The 22,499-nt window shown below is 46.7% G+C and overlaps 1 protein-coding gene across 1 annotated transcript in view; it reads right to left on the minus strand.

The window, feature by feature from the left end:
• Positions 1-22,499, minus strand: part of LOC146816662 (uncharacterized) — a 141,129-nt gene that overhangs the window by 75,677 nt on the left and 42,953 nt on the right. Inside the window, exon 5 of the mRNA XM_085609541.1 lies at positions 14,860-15,087. Coding sequence (XP_085465667.1) covers positions 14,860-15,087 — 228 coding nt within the window. The remainder of the gene's footprint in view (positions 1-14,859; positions 15,088-22,499) is intronic.

The raw sequence follows: 22,499 nt of genomic DNA on the forward strand, positions 1-22,499 counted from the left end.
TCGAGCCAAACAGGTAGATAGATCAACTACCATTGCTGATAAACCGTGTGATGAGACGGAGGGTGAGGCCTCCCCTAGAATAATTACCACTTTCAGCACAGATGCCAATAAGATCAGGCATATCATCTCGAAACACTGGGGTACCCTCAAGAGTGACAACGTTATTGGGGGGGTGATTCCAGACAGACCCAACATAACTTTCAGGAGAGGGAGAAACCTTAGAGACATGTTGGTACGCAGTGATGTTACTATCTATCCACAGAAAGACCTGCATGGCCTAAGGGGTTTTTTCCCCTGCGGCCATTGCAAAGCGTGCAATAAGAGTAATTTTCGTAAACATGTCAGATACAATGGTGTCAGTAAGGAACTCACCCAATTCCTCACATGCAGTTCGACATTTGTGGTGTACGCCATTGAGTGTACATGCAACCTCTGGTACATCGGCAGCACCACATGCATGGCCAAGAAGCGCATTCTGGAACATGCCAGGGCCATAAAAAATCAGGACCCCAAATACCCAGTAGCGCGTCATTTCAGAGAGACACATCGCTCAAACACCAATGACATGAGTTTCTTCATCCTAGAACAGATTGAAAAACATCCTAGGGGGGGGAATAGGCTACTCATGTTAAGGCAAAGAGAGTCGAAATACATCATAGACTTTCAAACAAAAAATCCCACTGGATTGAACCAGGACGAGGAGTTGTCAATACACCTTAAAGAATGATCCTGTTGACACCCAGATAACTCCTGGGCGTGTCATTCTTGTACATACATACATCTCTGTATTTACATTTTAGTGCGAACCTGGAGCTTCTCATTATTGTAGTTGTCTTGCTTTTCACATTTAGTTTCTCTTTCCAGACATCTGTTCATCTGAACATGGGATGTTTTTTTATAACTAGTCGTGGCATATGTTATAGTCACATTGCTGGATGGATGGCTGTTATTAGTGCGAGTCATGTTATCCCCTCCCTTTATTCATGAGGGTGTCACTATTATAGATACTCACTACCAGTTACTATCCTTTGCTCTATGACTGAATGCTCTTCCTCTTTTATCTTCTTTCCTAATTTTTGTTTCCTGTGTTTCTTTTTAGTCAATTGAGCCAAGGACTTGGCCCTTCTATCAAATATCACCAGCACAAGATATTTATCAATTCCTCACATGACACAGGAACCTGTACATCACTCACATCTTTCTCTTATCTTTTCGGATGGCAGAAATATTGCAACCTCATCATTGTAAACACGAGCACATGAGGATGACGCTTTGGTATTTACCTTTCAATGTCACTTTATGCATTATGTATATCCTTTATGACAACGTGATCAAGATGGACATTTCTTTTGGACTTTGGAACCATACAAAATACAATAACCCCATGAGATGTAACTGACTGATGCTTGAGATGCTCGTTGTGTATAACACGGGGCACTAGACCCCCATTAGTTAGTATTTTGCAACTTTCCTGTGTGAACTGCAAATCATGCGGATCACAGGTTTCTCTTACCTCGTTTTGGTAATTATGAGAATGCGAGCTTCAACACATCTGTGTTTTATTTTATTTTATTTTATTTTATTTTATTTTAGTATTTTTAACACAGAGCACAGTACACATATGGCTGTGGTGGTTCCATTGTTCAAATTAGTCAGTCCGTGTGATAACATGCAGCGCCAATTGTTAAGATATTGTATTTCACGCTATCTGGTCACTGAGACGATGTTGGGGACAGTTCTTTCAAGTGCATTTACACCGTTACAAGATGTCCGCTGTACCCAGCACATTAGTCCACCTTTCAATGACTGTTGTTGTTTTCTACTTAACTGCATTGCCATTCGTTAGCCTACATTCACGTGATCAAGCTCGAGGGCGAGCGAAACGCGTTGTGAATAAACGGCGATTTCACCTTGGTACGGAGTTTTGTGTTTCTGAGAGTGCACTTATTTGAAACGTTGGTTCTAAATCAATAGACCTAGGTAGGTTTAAATCCGTCAGACTTGTTATCCGGAAACAAGAGTGAGGGTGTTGTGGACAAACGCGAGCACTACTAAGGCGTTTCAACTCATAGACCAAACGTTAGGTGCGCCATGTTGCAGGGATTCTGCTTCTACACAGAACTATGCGTAGAACCCCAGGACCTCAGTGAGTTGTGGTGTACCAGAAACTCACCTCAGAACCCAGAACCCAGTATCCGGCTAGCATAAGTGTCCCATTCGTTATCCGAGATTTAGCTCGGCGGTCCCAATGAAAAGACAACCCAGAACACGCGACTCAGTACATACTCAGGAATGGTGGGAATCGGAAATACCTGTTCGTATATTATTCTCACATCAGTCCCCAACAAGAATCAACAGAGACACGGTGAAAATAAAAAGAGTTTATTTTTATAGACCACGTGTCCTAATATGCAGTACTTTGGCTAATACAAGCAGACAAATGATTAAAATCAAAACCATTAACATAGTTACAATTCCATAGAATATAAAAGGGGTGATCATGTTATAATGACAGTGGATACTACCACTTTCCCTTTACTAAGAGGCTAATATTATTATTAGACTAACAGAAGGTCTCTTAGGCTTGAATAGGGGACCCCATACCTCAAAGATCAGCTTAGTGAAATCACATCACAGGAGCATCAGGAGTCTTCTCGCAGGAAGGCTCGTCTTCGGTCTGAATAATAAACATGATGTCCGTGATATTAAAAGCACCAACTTTCAGGTATGTGCAGCTGCTCGTGTGTTATGACTAAATAGTGGGTCGATCAACCTAGAGTGGAAAACATGCATTGTCTAACAACTCAGACTGTTTGTCACATCGTGTGCAGACCAAGGTCGCTTCGCAGAGCTCGGGATGGTAACAACAGATTGCTCTCGTGTGAGGCAAAACTCGAGTCAGCAGTTCGTTTAAGCAATAACATGTAAATGCAGTGTCGTGTGCAAAAGCAGCAAGATGGCTTTCTAACTTCTAACGTGGTTATGCTAACTTAACAATGTATGTACGTATTAAGGGAGTCCTTACTACAACACCAACACTAATATAGTTATCCCGACAGCGACGACTTGGTTGAAACAAACATAGCATAAGAAAACTATTGTTATAAAGTGAGATGATTATGGTTTACACACACCTAAACAACACATTGCGTGTTAAGAACCCCTTAAAGTACTTCAAGATTGCGATATTTGGCAGCGGGAGCGTTCTAAGATTGAGACGCACTTTAGATTGGATAGACTTCAAACGTATGCAGTGCATTATGGTTCTTGCAGTTGGATTGGAAGAGCTGATCGTAATTGGAGGGATTAGAATGGGCGGGGACACCCCACAGGTGTCTTAAATAGAGCGTGTGAGCTAAGTCATCAGAATGGTTCCGAACAGGAAGAATAGCAGTTACCAGAATATTCAAGGTGGGGATTCGTTTTTATAAAAGGCTCGAAGAATTATAAGGGGAAAATTTGGATTACGTGGGTGTGCATTTGCTGGCGAGGTACAACGTAATGAGAGTTTAGAGGGGTTGAATGTGTTCGAGCGCAGGTATCGAAATGAGCAGATACATTCTTAATAATTCAGCGGGCATCACATTGATTAGGGGACTCACCTCAGTCACATCCATGTGTATTTTGAACTTTATTTATGTGCTTAAGGTGGTCAACATGATTTATTTAACAAACTTTAGCTAATGTCTATGTTTTTCAATTTATAGATAACCCCTGACGAAGGGCCAAAATGGCCCGAAATGCATTGGGTATTGAAAGCAACACAATGAGGAATATTTATGTAAAACGCCATGCCGTAGAGTAAAGCCGATAGTGGCACTTCTTCAGCATTAAGGATTGTGTTTACATAGAGGTCCACCGCGTGACTGAGAAAAAAAGATGACTGTTTAACAACTGTGAATGAAAAGGAAAATAAAAACTTTTTGACAAAATTGGAGCAAACGTTGCATATATATGCATGAACTACGGCTGTGCGCCTGATGTGGGGTGGAATGTCGCCCCACTTTTTCCAGTGATTACTACTTACACGTGTAATTGGCAGTCCACGATTCCGGCTTTGCACGCCAACAAAATACAAACAAATAAGCTATTGACGAAAGAACGGAGACAACCGGTGTGCACTCTGTCACCTTTTTCTTGTGATCTTACAATTTACTGCCTACCCGACGAGTTGCACCCACGTACCAAAGATAATTAACAGATACAGTTTGCATCGTCATACGCTGGACCTGTTGAACAGCTTTTCCTCGAAAGTGAAGCACATGAACTATTTTTTTGAAAACACAGACAACGGACTAACGAACAGTTGTATCCATGGTTCATTTTACGTCATGATTTGATTGACATAGAGTACAGATTGATACATGTTTGAATCGATGTAGATAATGATTTCAGCGGGCGGGCGGGGAATTTATTGTGTTTATTTTGAGGTTTACGCTAGAAACACTAGGGGTGAATGTATATATGGTAGAGAGGCTGGCAACTTGGCTATACACCCGCACGTCATTCAAACGGTTAGGATTATGTTAAAACGAGGGAAAGAGATATATGAGAGCCATCACACCAACACTAATATAGTTATCCCGACAGCGACGACTTGGTTGAAACAAACATAGCATAAGAAAACTATTGTTATAAAGTGAGATGATTATGGTTTACACACACCTAAACAACACATTGCGTGTTAAGAACCCCTTAAAGTACTTCAAGATTGCGATATTTGGCAGCGGGAGCGTTCTAAGATTGAGACGCACTTTAGATTGGATAGACTTCAAACGTATGCAGTGCATTATGGTTCTTGCAGTTGGATTGGAAGAGCTGATCGTAATTGGAGGGATTAGAATGGGCGGGGACACCCCACAGGTGTCTTAAATAGAGCGTGTGAGCTAAGTCATCAGAATGGTTACGAACAGGAAGAATAGCAGTTACCAGAATATTCAAGGTGGGGATTCGTTTTTATAAAAGGCTCGAAGAATTATAAGGGGAAAATTTGGATTACGTGGGTGTGCATTTGCTGGCGAGGTACAACGTAATGAGAGTTTAGAGGGGTTGAATGTGTTCGAGCGCAGGTATCGAAATGAGCAGATACACTCTTAAGAATTCAGCGGGCATCACATTGATTAGGGGACTCACCTCAGTCACATACATGTGTATTTTGAACTTTATTTATGTGCTTAAGGTGGTCAACATGATTTATTTAACAAACTTTAGCTAATGTCTATGTTTTTCAATTTATAGATAACCCCTGACGAAGAGCCAAAATGGCCCGAAATGCATTGGGTATTGAAAGCAACACAATGAAGAATATTTATGTAAAACGCCATGCCGTAGAGTAAAGCCGATAGTGGCACTTCTTCAGCATTAAGGATTGTGTTTACATAGAGGTCCACCGCGTGACTGAGAAAAAAAGATGACTGTTTAACAACTGTGAATGAAAAGGAAAATAAAAACTTTTTGACAAAATTGGAGCAAACGTTGCATATATATGCATGAACTACGGCTGTGCGCCTGATGTGGGGTGGAATGTCGCCCCACTTTTTCCAGTGATTTTTAGAAAGTTGGCATTTCCTTGTCCTAACTATTTGGATCCTGCAGCCTGCGTCCTGGGTTACATACATGTTAAAAGCTGGAGATGACCTTTGTGTATTCCTCCCAGACATTGAGACAAAGGGTGGGGTAGATGTAGGCAGGATAAGCCATCTTGCTAGGGGTGGAGCTGTTCCCTGCCCCACACACATTTCAAAGGAGATGCTTCCAGCATACTCAAAAAACTTGACAACCGTCTTTTTTTATCCTAGACCTCTTGGAACCTGGTCGGGAAGGGGGAAAATTCCAGAACCAGACGGCAGAAAGACCTAGAAGTTTCTCCCACTTCAAAAGCTGTCACAGATATAAATAGTGGACCTCCAGAGCCACTCATCAGTATATTCCTGGACCTGCGAAGGACACTCAGAAGGGCTGCCTTGTACTTCAGAGGACTGCTCAACTGCTTGAGGCCTGCTTTGTATCTCAGAGGACTGTCCTGCTGCTACCAGAGGACTGCCCTGCTCCTACCAGAGGACTGCCCTGCTGCTTGAAGCCTGCCTATACCCTCAGCGGACTGCCCTTCTGCTTGAGGCTGGCCTTGTGGCTTGAACCCAGGACTAGCAGACTGACTCCAAGGGTTAGTTGGATGTTGTATCTTGAGGTATTTATGCTTATTACATTATGTTTCCTTTTAATGTTGTGAATATTATAATGTTGGAGAATATGTAGTCATCTAGCAAGTGGTCACATAGCAACTGTTGAGATTCTATGTATTCCTGTTGTATCTGTTGGTGGAGTTGGTCCTGCTGGCTCTGCTGTCCATGTAGCCAAATACATAACCAGCTTTAATCACATCCGTCCACTTGGTTACTACAATATTATGTCGACAAGATTGGGATACAAACCCACACGAACACAACAGGCCCCAACAATTTGACCCATACACCTGGACCCTACCTAATGTGAGCCCTAAATGGGGCACCCACCCAGTTGTGGACCCTTGGAAGTGATGCTTAAGTCAAAAACCCTAAACTTGGAACCTAGAAAATGTCCACTAAAATGTGGCCTGATAACCGACAGAAGACCAGGATCTACTTGCTTACTGATCTGTCCAAGGTGCATCACCAGTGGGTTGACTTTGCAGTAGCTCCCACTACGGTATTCTCCACAGCAGTAAATCCTTTTCAGCAGCGCCTCTCAGAAGAGGTATCCGGCCTTGTTGAGCTCTCTTCGGCTAGAGCCTGCAGCTTTGTCCCACTCAAGATTTTGGCCTTCCATAAAAGTAACAAAGTCCAAGAGTAGAAATCTTCACAGCTACTTCGTCCAGCTGCTCCCTGACAATGAGGAGAGGATTACAGCTAGAGCGGTCGACCTCGATGCTGGGGAACCGGTTTTGAGTCTTGGCAGGGACCCTCAACATCCTGTGATTCTGGGCAAATCACTTAATTTCCCCGTGCCTAACAAAAAATTAATGTGTCCGTCTGTAACATAAATGGTGCTCATGTAAAGCACCCTGATACCTTCGGGTCTAGTTCGCGCTATATAAAACTCCTGCAAGAATATCGCTGGTTGCCTTGCCCCTGCTGAACTTTACCGCCTCAGAAACTTTTCTTCAAAAGGTCTTCTAAGTCCAAAGGGAAGCCAAGACCGGGCCCAATCTACTTTGTGTATCTGAAATACGCTGCATGGCGGCCAGCCACAACTTTTGACTTTGCCCCTGTCTTGCATGACTAAGTGCCCGAGGGTGGCACTTTGAAATTTTAGGTGTTAGTTTTATACTAAAAACTTTAAAAATTCATAACTCCTGTTCTACTGACTGGAATTATCTCACTTTAGTGTCAAATTATTTATTAGTGTCCTGTATTATTCCTGTGTTGTGTTTTCACTTTATTACTCTTTGTGTGCTGCATAAATACCTTACACATTGCCTCTAAGTTAAGACTGACTGCTGATGTGCCAAGCTACCCGAGGATTAGGTACAGGTGAACTGGCTTTTTGTGGTTCACCTTGACGGGGATTGTGGTTGCTGCTCGAGAAGGATTCAAGCCACCTCAACCAAAAAACCCAATTTCCCCCAATTGGGAATATTTGAATCTTTGTGTATCTATGTGTGCATGCTGTGAATAGGCGTGTGTGTGTATGTGTTTGTGAATCATGGGTGTATGTGTGCACGCTTGTCAAAGGATGGACCTCAGTGAGTGTGCATATGGCTAAGTGAAGTGAGTACGTGTGTGGGTTTGTAAGTGAATGGGTGGAAGTGAGTGTGTACTCCCCCCACTGCCCAGCCACTTTACAGGCCACCACTGCATCAGGTGGTTACCATGTGCCCCTCTCTGGTCTTATCTAACTGCTTGAAGGCTTCACAAAGCTGCAGTCCCTCAATTCCTTACTAGATGTTCCTCTCTTGTTAGATCCAACTGCTTACAATGCCCTTCACAAAGTTAAGGAGTGTGGCTGAACAAATAATCTTGCACACTCACTTTTAGGGTTTTAATGATTTCTGCGTGTTTTCTACAGGAAAAATAAATATGGTAAAGCTAGTCTGTGATGCTGATTCAATACTGCATTGTTCAATACATTTGTGTTATTGAAGTAAGTGATGACACCCTACCAACCATAAATACTAGCAGTCATCGGTAAATTCAAATGCCCTATGATTTCTAACCTGTGGGTGGGAGAGGTAGATACTATTATTTTAGGGGGCTGTATACATGTTTACCATCAGCAAAATGCAGCCACTCATAGTGAAGGTATCTAATGGCTGGAGTGGAATGACATATTGGTCTATAATGTTTCTCTTGGTGGGAGGAGGTTTAATTGGAGTGGCATTGCAGGAATCCAAAGGATAAATGATATCATTAGTTTTGGAATATGCTCCAAGCCTCTCCAACCCTTTTGCTAGTGGGTTAAGGAATGATGCCCAAAATGTACAGTGGTAATTTACCCTTCTAATTGAGCACAATACAGCAGCAGTTTAAGAAACAGAGTCTTAATTATTTTCTCTAAAAAGCAGCTCAAATGTGCAACCTTCAGTATTTCAAAGGAAGTATGATATAGAGTTAACTTAAAAGCAGGTTATTAAATTCCTAAAAGACCCTGTTACAGCTTGAATTGCATGTTTGAATGTAATTTTTATTCAAGTTGTATTACTTTGTCGAACAAACCACCAAAATTGTTATTAAACATAAATCATTAATTTAAAAAAGTGAATTACATTAAAAATTGTGATCACAGTCCTAACAATACTATGGCACACTTAATTGCAGTCTCTGATTAGAACAATTAACAACAAATGTTAATGAATTAACATTATTAACCCTATCATACGTGCAGTTTATGCGCAGATCTCTTAATGGTTTCAATTGAGGTCAAGTGTGAAATACATGCAGAATAGCTCCAATACCAATACCAAAAGGTGGCAAACACAAGACCACCTGGTGATCTATGGCACTAATCAGTGATTGATGAAAGAAGGAGTTTCACAAGCAGAAATAGCAAAAACATTCTCCTGTTTTCAGGTTCGAGACCCACTTACAAAGTGAAATTGGTTTTGCCATGGAACGCTAGCTGCAAAATAATATATGAGATTCCAGAATATGGGACAGCGTTCTTTTAGTGCACTAAAGTGGCCCATTGATTCCTGAATAAAGATTTAAACCCTCCTCTTGGGCATGATTTACCTCTTGTGGGCCTCTCTCAGCACCAATGATCAACCCACTTCTCAGCTTTAACTGATAGAGCTCAGCTTAGTGCCTGCACGTATATGGGACACCAACTGTCTTCTTCTGCATTGTGGATATTAAACGACAGCAACACTAGATGATGAACGTAGATATTGGCTGTGCAAAGACTCAACTTAAGCCTCAAGTGTTGCTTGTGCATCGAATTTCTAAAAATGAACGATTTAGGCCATCAGGGTATTAAGACTGTTCCTTTCGGAGGCCACCATATAGGGACTCTATAAGTTGACCCAATACATAGACCAATGCGGCTTTCCATATAACCATACTCCTACTGTCTACTTTCTAAAGCTTGATATTATCACTCTGACCTTTCGATCATGACTTCAATCAATCATAACTAGGAGGAGAAAACTACATCCTGTTGTTCGCTAATCTAAGCTGAACAAAATAATTTGCACAATATAGTTAATTTGGATCACTGACAGAATATCGAGGAGCAGAATATCGAGCTGCCAGATTATCGATGAGAAAATATCGAGTGACTGAATATCGAATTCCTATCTACAAACAGGAAAGTACAAAAATATCGAATCCTAAATATTGTTGTAAATAACATAGGGGTCCATTAGGATGTAAGGCGGATCGCCACTGCCCGCATGGCGGTGGCGATCCTCCCTACATCTTTTCCCGCCCGCCACCCATTTCCCCCCACCATATTGGTATGGCGGGGGGACCCCGGCGGACGGGAAGACCTTCCGACGGTTTTCCGCCGGTAGGCAATCCGCCCTATTGCCTACCGGGTGGAAAAGCCAAGGAATATGGTGGCGGTGCCTGCAAGGCATCGCCATCGATATTTGGATGCTATTACTATTGGATATTTTGTAATAGCATCAGAAGATCCATGCCACATTTTAATCTATGAAGTATCTCACATCCAGCAATGGCTAGCCAGTGATTTACACAGCTAATCCTTAATGTAAGAGGGCACACATTGTGGAAGCTGGTTTGTGCTTTCAAGCATCCATTAATGTGTTTGCAGGAATGGACATATTCATGATCATTAGGGGAGTTGTGCGAAACCGGGATGGGTCTTACATGTTTATAGGAATCATGCTGCTTCTTTGTTAGGCAGAACCTTTGTTAATCATCCACATGTTTTATATGTAAACCTGGCCTTTATACTTTAAGCCCTGGCATGTGGCTCATTATTGAGAAGCTCTGTCAGTTGTGCCGAAGAGGTCTGGGGGTTCTAGGCACACGCTGTACTGCAAGACCAGATGGCCCCACACCGTTCACCCTTCTGGACTAAGTAGACTACTGAGAGCATTCAGAGCCACTGCTGGGTGGGAAACCCAAACAAAGTCCCACAAGAGGTCAGGGTTGATACACACACCTTGTACATGAGTTTACATCGTGCGTAGCTAAATTGATTGCTTGGACTCCATTCAGCTGACCAGCCTAGTTACTTTGTATCAGTTGCCTAATTGGGAACATGGAGTCAATCAATCAATCAATCAAGGCATTTATAAAGCGCACTACTCACCCGGAGGGTCTCAAGGCGCTAGGGGAGGGGGGGTCTGCTACTGCTCGAACAGCCAGGATTTGAGCTGCTTCCTGAAGGCGAGGTGGTCCTGGGTCAGGCGGAGGTGGGTTGGGAGGGAGTTCCAAGTCTTGGCGGCGAGGTAGGAGAAGGACCTTCCCCCTGTGGTGGCTCTTCGGATGCGGGGGACGGCGGCGAGGGCATGGCCGGTCGATCGAAGCTGGCTTTTGAGAGCGTAGAAGTTGAGGCGGCTGTTGAGGTATCCTGGGCCTTGGTTGTGTAGGGCTTTGTGTGCGTGGGTGAGGAGACGGAAGGTGATTCTTTTGTTGACCGGGAGCCAGTGCAGGTCTCTCAGGTGTCCGGAGATGTGGTTGCGACGGGGGATGTCCAGGATGAGTCGTGCTGAGGCGTTCTTTATCCGCTGGAGCCTCTTCTGGAGTTTGGCGGTGGTTCCGGCGTAGAGGGAGTTGCCGTAGTCCAGTCGGCTGGTGACGAGGGCCTGGGTGACCGTCTTCCTGGTCTCGGTGGGGATCCACTGGAAGATCTTTCGTAGCATGCGCAGGATGTTGAAGCACGTCGAGGAGACGGCGTTGACTTGTCTGGTCATGGAGAGGGAGGAGTCCAGGATGACGCCCAGGTTGCATGCGTGGTCTGTCCGTTTGGGTGCGCTGCCTAGGGCGGGGGGCCACCAGGAGTCGTCCCAGGCGGAGGGTGAAGATCCCAGAATGAGGACTTCCGTCTTGTCCGAGTTCAGTTTCAGGCGGCTGTTCTTCATCCATTCGGCTACCTCTTTCATCCCTTCGTGTAGGTTGGCTCTGGCGGTGACGGGGTCGTTGGTGAGGGAGAGGATCAGCTGGGTGTCGTCGGCGTAGGAGATGATGTTGAGGTTGTGCTGGCGTGCGATGGCTGCGAGGGGGCTCATGTAGACGTTGAAGAGGGTAGGGCTGAGCGAGGAGCCTTGAGGAACGCCGCAGATGACTTCGGTGGCTTCTGATCTGAACAGGGGGAGGCGGACTCTCTGTGTCCTTCCGGCGAGGAAGGAGATGATCCACTCCTGTGCCTTCTCCTGGATTCCGACGTTGCTGAGGCGCTGTACTAGGGTACGGTGGCAGACAGTGTCGAAAGCCGCGGAGAGGTCAAGGAGGATGAGGGCCGCTGTTTCTCCGTTGTCAAGCAGGGATCGGATGTCATCGGTGGCTGCGATCAGGGTGGTCTCGGTGCTGTGGTTGGCCCGGAAGCCAGACTGCGAGAGGTCGAGGGATCCGTTCGTCTCGAGGAAGGCGGCCAGCTTCTTGTTGACGGTCTTCTCGGTGACTTTTGCAGGAAACGGGAGCAGCGAGATGGGGCGGTAGTTCTTGAGGTCGGTGGGGTCGGCTGATGGTTTCTTAAGTAGAGCGCTGAGTTCGGCGTGCTTCCAGCTCTCCGGGAAGGTAGCGGTGTTGAAGGAGGTGTTGATGATGTCCCGCAGGTAGGGTGCGATGACAGTGTCGGCCTTGTTGAAGACGTGGTGAGGGCAGGGGTCGGACGGAGATCCGGAATGGATGGAGTTCATCGTGCGGACGGTGTCTTCGGTGCTGATCGGGGTCCAGGCGCGGAGGTTGGTGGTGGGGGGCGCTGGTTCGGTCGTGGCGTGCGTCGGTTGAGTGCTGAAGCTGTTGTGTATGTCCGCGATCTTGTTGTGGAAGTAGTAGGCGAGGGAGTTGCAGAGATCTTGCGAAGGGGTGATGTCGTTGTTTCCGGCGTTGGGGTTGGAGAGCTCTTTAACGATGTTGAAAAGTTCCTTGCTGTTGTGTGCGTTGTTGTCCAAGCATTCCTTGAATGCAGTTTTCTTGGTGGCGTGGATCAGTTGGTGGTGTTTTCGGGTGGCGAGCTTGAGGGCAGTCATGTTGTCCGGTGTTGGGTCTTTGCGCCAGGCTTTCTCGAGGGCTCTGCAGTTCTTCTTGAAGCTCTTGAGTTCGTCGGTGAACCAAGGGGCTTTCTTGCTGCCGGGTCTGCTAGGTGGGGTCCTCAGAGGGGCGAGGTCGTCTGCGCAGTCGCTGATCCACTTCGTGAGGTTGGTGGCCGCTTCGCTGGGGTTCGTTGCGCTGGTGGGTGGGTTCATGCTCAGGGAAGTCGCGAGCTGGTCGGCTGTGATCTTGTTCCAGCTTCTGCGTGCAACCTGTTGCTGGTGGCGGTGGATCGTGGTCCTTCTGAAGCTGAAGTGGACGCAGCTGTGGTCCGTCCAGTGGAGTCCGGTGGCGTGGCTGAAGGTGATGTCCTTGCTGGATGAGAAGACGGGGTCGAGTGTGTGTCCGGCGTAGTGGGTGGGGGTGGTCACCAGCTGCTTGAGTCCGAGGTTTGCGAGGTTGTCCAGCAGGGTGGTGGTGTTGCGGTCGTTGTTGTTCTCCAGGTGGAAGTTGAGGTCCCCGAGGAGGATGTAGTCAGTGGAGGGGAGGGCGTGCGGGCTGAGGAAGTCGGCGATGTCTTCGCTGAATTGTGTGCGTGGTCCCGGGGGTCTGTAGATGAGGGTGCCTCTGAGGGTCGTCTTTGAGTCGGTGTGGATCTGGAAGTGGAGGTGCTCGGCGGGTGCGAGTGTGTGTCGTCGGTGTTGGTCGTGATGCGGATGGTGTTCTTGTGGACGATGGCGATGCCTCCTCCAGTCTGGTTGACGCGGTCCCTCCGGATGATCTTGTAGCCGTCTGGGATGGCGATGGTGATGTCGGGCGCTGAGGAGGCGTTCATCCAGGTTTCCGTGAGGAAGGCGATGTCTGGGGCTGTGATGTCGAGCAGGTTCCAGAGCTCGACGGCGTGTCTGTGGACGGAGCGGGTGTTGAGCAGGATGCACTTGAGGTGGCTGCTGCTGTTGCGCGTCGTGGTCTTGGTCAGTGCTGGAGTAGTGCAGGTCCGGATGCAGGCAAACTTGCAGGTGTGGCAGCAGAAGGGTCCGTGGGGGTGGCTCGGTAGCAACCCGGGGTTCGGCCGGCATTGAGTGCGTGGAGTTCGGTGGCATCGTAGGTCAGGCGGGTGGGCTGGCGTCTGCAGGGGCCAGGGGGTCTGGCGCTGGGCGAGGTCCAGGCGCGGACAGGCGCAGACGGGCTTACCTTTGGCACACCTTCGGCGCTCAATCGGTGCTCCCGCTGCACGCGTCCGCTGTGTGGTCGCTGAGGGGGCGTCATAAGAAGGGAGCCGGGAGGTCGGGTCAGCTGGGAGGCGGGAGCGTGGGATCCAATCGGCTGGCGGGGGGGCTGGGCCGCAGGCAGGCAGGGGCGGGAAAGCGAGTGTGGGCTTGGCGGGCGGCCCTGCGGCGGCAGGGGCGCTCGCTGACGGCAAAGGCGAGCTCGCTGACGGCAAGGGCGAGCAGGCAGGCAGGCACAGCAGCAGAAGGCAGGAGGCAGGAGCAGGAGGGACTGGGAGCGTTGGGGTGACCAGGCCGAGGCGCAGTGGTCACTCCCGAGACGGAGACGGGTTCCCCTTAAGAAGGGAGCCGGGAGGGCGGGTCAGCTGGGAGGCGGGAGCGTGGGATCCAATCGGCTGGTGGGGGGGCGGGGCCGCAGGCAGGCAGCGGCGGGAAAGTGAGTGCGGGCTTGGCAGGCGGCCCTGCGGCGGCAGGGGCGCTCGCTGACGGCAAAGGCGAGCTCGCTGACGGCAAGGGCGAGCAGGCAGGCAGGCACAGCAGCAGAAGGCAGGAGGCAGGAGCAGGAGGGACTGGGAGCGTTGGGGTGACCAGGCCGAGGTGCAGTGGTCCCACCTGGCTTCAAGGACCAGCCAACATTGTTTTGTTATATATTAAATATAGGATATTAGTGAAATCCCCCTAATATTTAGAATGGTGTGAAGATGAGTCTTTATTTATACTATCTACTGAATATATGGAAGCAACATTTTCTGTGTTTTTCATCTTTATAAAGCAGCAAATGGTACACTCCTGGAACTCTAAAGATAAAGGGGAAAAGCCACATGAAGTACTGTTTGGATACAACCTCATCGGTGCATGTGGAACCTCTTAAATTGATAAAATGTACATTTTACACAAGAATAGATGTTAGTTCATTCGAATGAATGTTTAATTACATAACACCCTTCTACTTCATCTGAGAAGAGGTGCATCCAACAACTTTGTCAATATCTAACCTTCCCAGAGCTGATCTGCTTGGAAGATGGTGAGGGTAGACACCGTGGGGGTTGAGGCACTTTTTACTGTGATCTGTGCATTTCCTCTGCTGGAGATCATGTTTATGGTCGTGTTGCTTTTCAGAAACCAGGTGACCGTCGCTCCAGATGCATTAATTTGACATTGCAGCGTAAACTGTTCATGGTATTTTACTGTTGTTGTTGGTGCTGATACAATCCCTGATATCCCTAGAAAAGAGTTCAATATCTGAGAATTAAACTGGCACCATTGAAAACTATACACATGGTATTGTATCGGGTGGTTGATCAAGCTGTTATATATGACCTTAACAGATTAAATGTGATAAGTTGAAAACTATTTTTCTAAGCACTACATGAAAAGTGTTCTATAGTACACATCAGAGAAGAATAAATACATGTGTAAAGTAGTATTTCAAAATGGATAATACCATGAGGGTGAACTCTTTCCTCAGGAACCAGTTTCTTTCCTCTCTTCACATTTATCTAGACACATCATTAGCTGTTGGGCGGAACTTGGTACCAGATGTACTAACTATTTTGTGGTCACAAACACTCTGGTTCACACAGTCTGAGTGTTTGCAATTTCAACCTAGGTATTTCTTGTGTACGAATCCCTTTTTAGAATCCTGTAAGATTTTCTCAAATCCTAATTGGATATAAAAGGGTTAGTGAATTACTATTTGGAAGGGGCATGTTTGGGCGCTCCTTCCACATTTTGATTTGGTAATATATGTACCAGTGGATTGTGATTGGAATTCTGATCTCAAACCCTTGAAATGTTACAAACTCCCAAGTAGGAGTGGTCACCTACTCACAAAGAAAAGGGATCACCTTTGAATCCGTTTCCTTTTTGGGGTTAAAGGTTACAGGGGGGGTTAGCTAGTGGTCCAGTAGACCATTCCTTATTCTCACTGAAATTTAAAAAAAAGAAAAAAAAAATTCTGCACTGACATGCTGGTCTGCTTCCCTTCGAGGCCACTATCCTTGTTTGTGATCAATGGAAGTGATTCGTAATTTACGGCCCGGCAAACAAATAGTAATTATGAAGGACTGCAGCCACTTTTTGCAAATCCATTTTAAGTACAACTGGCTCTTAAACCATTAACACAGAGAGAAGGGCTGTAAGTGAGAACCCCTCAGCTATTCTCAAAGTCAAAGTCAAAGCTTTATTTCGATAAAAAGTCATTATCATAAAAGCAGCTCAGTGTATAAAAAGTTACAGTTAAGAACAACAGTAATAAATTTAAAAAGATTTTATATCTCTGTTCCAACATTTAGGAAGGGCAATAGTTTCAAAAAATGTTTGTTCAGTTAAACTAGCCAACTAGTTGGTTAAATTTTAGAGGTTAAACAATTATGGCAGCATTTTCAGTTTAAGAAATTTTTCTAACAAAGAATTAAACAGATTGTTTTAGCTTTTTGGCTCGGATAGCCCAAGCCCAGGATAGAAACTTGGCTAGGGCGCAAGCATAGGGTACGCTACTGTCCGAAGTAAGTATCCTGATTGCCACATCATGACTCCTAGTCCCCAGCTGACGGCATAGGTTTTTGAGCCAGACCCTCCTTGGAGTAGCATATTCGCCGCACACAAACATAAAATGTGCTAATGTTTCCGGTTTAACAAGACACGATGGGCATAGCTCAGACATTTCCATACAGGATTTCCATCTTTTAGTAAAGGTATTAAGTGGTAAGGTTCCCATTCTAAATCTAAAATACAAGGCCCTATCAAAGGGTTTTCCAATTGCATCCAGGTACAGTTCCCGCCTGGGGCAGTCTTTGAACCTCAGAAAGTCCTCTGTTAGCCTGCCCAGGGAGGTGCTAGAGTTTCTTTGAGAACAAATCCAGTCCCAATAAAGCTTTTTAAGTGTTTGCTTTGGGGGTGAAGTTCTACTTAGCCATGATTCAAGTTGACCCAACTTAATTAATAAGTTTTTCATGTCTTTTAGCCATTTGATTTTATACCAGCTTGGTGATGACATGATTTCCTTGAGGCCTCTGGCATATCCGCTTAGTTCTTCTACCCGCCAAATACGGGCCCATAATAATAAAGGGCGAAATTTCGCGATTTCGCCAATCTGGGTACAGCCAAGGTCCATGAATAAAGGAAGTGTCGGGGTGCCTTGTGGAAGGGACATTATTTCTCTGCAGAATTTGTTCTCAGATCTCTGCAGAGCGTCAGTGGACGAAAAGCCCCAGAGTTCCGCCCCATAAAGGGCAGAGCTAACTCCTTTAGCTGTGTAAATCTCAAGGACTGTTCCTATAGGCCTTGTTGTACTGGAACGTTGCTCTCTTAATAGGGCACCTGTAGTCCTTTTGTGGCTCAACAGCATTTTATCTAGGTGTGGCGTCCAGTCCATTTTATCCGAAAGGCGTATCCCAAGGTAATCAAAGACCTTTACCCTTTCCAGAAGCTCAGCGTTTAGGGTGGGGGAACGCACATGTTGTTTCGGTGGATTGAGGACAAGGTACTTCGTTTTGTTAGTATTTATTACCAGACCTCGTTTGGTACAAAATGATTGGAAATTGTCCAAAAGTCTCTGGAGTCCCATTGGGGTTTTGGAGATTAAAAGCGTATCATCCGCGAAGAGGAGGGTCGGTATGCGTTCGCCAGCCAGGGATGGCTCGTCAGATGGATGTTTGAGGAGATGCTCAACCACCCCATTGATGTAGAGAGAGAAAAGGGTGGGAGCCAGAACACATCCCTGGCGGACTCCTCTCTCGACCGGAATACTGCCCGTTTTCTCCCCTCCAGGGCCCCACCTGACCTGGGCAAAGCTGTCCTGGTGTAGTCTGACTAATAGGGATAGTAGATAATGTGGCAGCCCCATGTCAGCAAGTACTTTCCATAATAGGTCCCTAGGTACAAGGTCAAAGGCAGTCTTTAAATCGATAAACGCGAGATAAAGACTGCCCTTGCCTATAACCACAACCTTCCAATATACCATCATGAGCCTGAATGCCTGCTCAATCGTTCCAGTACCCACTCTAAAACCTGCCTGGAAGTCGGAAAGGATTTTATTTTCTTCTACCCAATTTAAGATTCTAAGTAACAGGACTTTGCCGACAACTTTTTGGCTGGTATCTAACAAGCTGATTGGCCTATAGTTAGATGGGTCATCCCTCGAACCTTTCTTATGGATGGGGACCACCTCCGCCCCTTTCCACGATGAGGGAATAGGGGCACCCCTACAGATGGCAACAAGAAGGGAGTGGATCAATTTGCCCCATTTGGTGCTATCGGATTTTAGCAGGTCCCCGGGAATCCCATCAGGTCCGGCCGCTTTTTGTGGAATGATAGAGCTTATTGCGTATTCCACTTCCTTTAGCGTAAAATCAAAGTCAGTGGGGCAGAGTGCATAGTTTGTGGTAGGCAGGGATATAGCAGACCCTCTCCCGTTGGAGCCGTCATGGCAGGAGTAGAGTTTGGAGAAGTGGTCCTCCCACACCTGGCTTGAGATGTTACAGGTTAGCAGATCACTGTCTGGTTTGTTACGTGCCCTTATAGTGTCCCAAAAATATTTAGAGTCTTTTTTCAGGCTGGCTTCTTTAAGGGTTGACCAGTAGGCATCTTCCCACTCCCTTTTGGCCAACCACAAGACCTTTTTATATTCCCTTCTAGCTATTTGAATTGATAAGGGGGACTTCCCTTTAACTGCCTCAATTAGACATGTCTTGGCCTTTCTGCATGGTGCAGAATACCAGTCGTGTCTGCCTTTGGGTTTGGTTAGAGGTTTGGTTTTCCCTATAATCCCTTTTACCCAAAAAAGGTCCCCTATAGTTTTTATGGCTACTTCGTAGATAGTTGTTACCTTATCTGCTGCCATAAATAAATCTATGGAGCTGATTACATCTTGTGTGCCATTAATCACCTCTTCAATAGTGGACAATTTATTAGTATTACACAAGATCTTATTCCACTTAAGGCGTCTTCCACAAGAGGAGACAGTAATCTCCTGTGGACAGCTCGGTGGTGCTAGCGGCGCTCTGGTAGACCAAGAATTCATTAGGGTTAGGGAAAGTGAGTTATGATCACTCTCTATGGTAGGAATAACAACCATATCGATGACCGAACTCCAGAGCCCCCGGTCCAGCAGAATATAGTCTATCCTTGTGGAGTGACCAACTCTGTTGAACGTTGGGGCACCCATCTGGTCAGAACGTGTGCGGCCATTGGCTGCTCTTAATCCAAACTCTAATGTAAGTGCGTTAAGCTGTATTGCACTGCGAGTCCAGCGCTTAATGGGTGGGATAGAGAGGATGGGAATACCCCACCTACTGTCCTCTTCTCCTAAATCGGGTATTCCTTCTAGGGGGAGTGGCTCATATGTGCAGTTGAAATCTCCTGCTATTATGATATGGCCAGGTTCGTTATGGTCCCCTAATTGGTCCTCAAGTTCCGCTACTGTTGGTGAGATGCACCCATTTTTGGAGCCTCTAACGTAGACATTGTAGAGATCTACAAGTAGTCCCCCACGTTGGCCCGATAGAGAGATACCAAGGATGTCTGGGTTTCCTGCCTTTTTTATGGTTATCCGACAGTTGAGCGAAATGCTTACCCAGATGATAAGCCCCCCTGATGGCCGCCCCTTCCCTGCCTTAGGTTTTACAGCTGGTGTATAAAATGTGACAAACCCGACACGGTGCAGTGGCTCAGTGATCCAGGTCTCTTGGAATACACAAATCTTGTGGGCGTCAATCAGGACGTTCCACTCCGGGAGGCCTAATTTCCTAGAGATCCCCGCAAGGTTCCAACTAAGAATTTTTATCTCGCCATGTGTTGGATCACCGTCGGGGATGGTAATAATTTTAGAATTTGGTGGGTCTACACTATCCCTAGTAAATATGTGGGCAAGTGGTATTAGGGGTGCCTCTGTTGGGGATTCGGAACATATAGGGAGAGATGTGGCTGGCGGAACATCCTCCATATCGTTATCGGTGATAGTGAGATTTATATCTGGACCTTCCATGAAGTTGAGTCAGTCTACCTCATCTAGCACACAGTATCTATTTGGATGAGCGAATTGTGAATACGAGGGGTCGAAAGAAGGGGGCAAGTCCTGCCATGGCTGTTGCCAATGATGGTTAGCGAATTGTGGAGGCTGAAGGGGTTGCTGCCACTGCTGAGCAGCCTGATATAGGGGTGGTAGATGTTGAAAAGGTTGTTGCCACTGAAGACTAGCATGATGTGGGAATAAAGATGAGAATTGTGGTGGTTGTTGCCAGTGTTTAGTGGTATGTTGCGGGGGATACACAGACCCTCTGTTAGTTGGAAAAGTAGGCCGATGGGGATTTGGTCTTGGCGGCATGGGAAGGAAATAAGACAAAGGGAGTGGATTGATTTGGGTAGCAGGACCACTATTGGGTGTATTGCATATGTAGCTGGCTGCCCCTATATCCCTGAAGTTAACTGTAATTACATCCCCTGCTATTGTTTTTTAGCTCTACAAAGGTTTCTTTTACTCCCTCCTTCAGTGGGGGAACGGCTGTCAGCACAACCACAAAAGGAGAGACTTCCGGTGGCAGGCTAATTGACTTAAAGCGCGCCTGCTTTGGCTTAGAGCCTTCGGGCTTGTTTGTAGAATGAGGAGCTGCAGGGTTAGTAGACTTTCCTGTGAGATCTTTTGCTTGTAAGTTGGTAGTTTTATTTCCACCAGCAGATTGTTGCAAAGCCGAAGTAGGACCCACCGCCTTCGGAGTAGATAGGGGTGGGGATTGAGCAGAAGTATTCCCTGTTTGGGACAGGTGTAATACAGCTGAATCCTTGGTAGCTGATGATATTTTTGCCTTGTTAGATGCATCTTTAGGGGCCTTGACGCAAGGTGAAGGTTTGGGAAGCGTTTCTTTAATCCCTTGTGACTGAATAGACCCAGGCCCATTCATCTTATTAGGCCATTTCGAAGTTATTAGCGACGTGAGTCTGTCAAGTTTGGAGATTAAAGGCTTTATTTGCGCTGCTATTGTGGCCTCAAGGTCCAGTTTAAGATCTGTTACCATGTTTTCAACCCAGCAGGGTATGCCTGACGCCAGGTGCGGGGTAGGCGATATCAAGTTGTGATTCCTTGCTTTAGCTTTAGGTTTTTCCTTAGACTTGGTCTTGGACGCCACCTTTGTAGGAATAGTAACCCTGCCCCCAGTGTCGATAGGTACAAAAAGTGTTCCTTTGTCCATTTGCCCATCTAGGCTTGGCTTCGTCTTTTCAGATGTCTGGCAGACTTCTAGATCTGGGGTAGCCTCAAGATCAACATAAGACGGATCCGAGTCAGATTGGGTGACTGACAAATCGACAACGTTCGGAACTGTGAATTCGCCAGCGGTGGTCAAGGGTAGGGGTAAGGAACAATTAATCAAAGCTTGCTGGGAGGGTGAATTTGCGTTTGCAAGAGAGCCCAAGGAAGAGCGCTTAGCGTTCATGAGGTCCAAGGAAACTCTTTTTTCCAGCAATATAATACTTTTATCGATGGTCTCATTCACCCGTGAAATAAAAAGATCTATAGGTCCAGTCACTTGTGCTACCGCCATGGCTTTTTTAGTACAGCTTCTAGTTCTATTGCGCATAGTTGACATCTGTGGTGCTGGGTCAGATGCAAGAAGGGGCCTCTCAAAAGCGGTAGATGATAGGGCTAGGAGGCGGGCACTATGTGTTTATAAAAGAGATGGAAATCACAGTTCCGCCTACCTTGCCAACGGATGAAGGGCGAGGATACAGGGGTTCAGGGCCAGGGCCGTCCTCTGCCTTCCTTGACCGGCCTTAAACGCCCCGGCCTTTGCCCCGCGCACGTCCCGCGTGTGCGTTGCTGCCACAGCTTATCTAAGGAGAGGTCAAGTGGAGGGGGCGGGAAGAGGACCAGCTGTGACCGATCCGCGCCGCTAGGCACGCTGGTCCTCGCAGTCCCGCCTCTGACCTTGGTGACCAGCTGTTGGTTTCCAGGAAGCGCGTTGGTGTTCATGCACGTCGAGGGACAGGAGGCTAAGTCCACAGTAACCAAAATCTTTGCCTACGAGCGGCCCCCGCGAAGCGGGGGCCGCGAGGCGTGGCGAAGTGGCCGGAGAGCAACAGGAACCAGGAGCAGCGCTCCAAACAGTAAGGGACCCTGGATGGCCAGCTGGAGGTGTCTGGGGATGATGCGGGTCTTCTTGTTGTCACGGGCAGCGTTGCCGGCCAGCTCCAGGATCTCAGCGGTCAGCGTAAATACCTATCCAACTCGCTGTTCGGGCGTCGGGCGTCTGCTAGGTGCAACCTTCAACGCTGTAAACTGAGCAGCTCAGCCGAGCTGCTACCGGCGTCAATACAGTCCGTAAATGACTTGAAAATGTATCTTGGGGAGTTAATCAAACGTGTGCTTCTTATAAAACAAATGTTCACTCAGACACTAACTTGAAAACCGATAGGAGTTTTGTGATATATATATCAGAACGTCTCTTCTTTCCAAATGAAGTATGTCTGCGTTGATAAGAGGAGTCTTAATAAAGCACCACAGTTCGTTTTCTCAATTAGTTTTTTAAGGCAAAAACAATGAAGTTGTAGCGCTATCTAGCGCTCTAAGTAATTCGTGGCTATTGTCTTCATAGCTTGCCCAGTACTGCGAAGATCACGTAACCGCCTTGCATATACTTCA

The sequence above is a fragment of the Triturus cristatus genome, chromosome 6, assembly GCF_964204655.1.
Source record: "Triturus cristatus chromosome 6, aTriCri1.1, whole genome shotgun sequence".
Classification (NCBI taxonomy): Eukaryota; Metazoa; Chordata; class Amphibia; order Caudata; family Salamandridae; genus Triturus; species Triturus cristatus.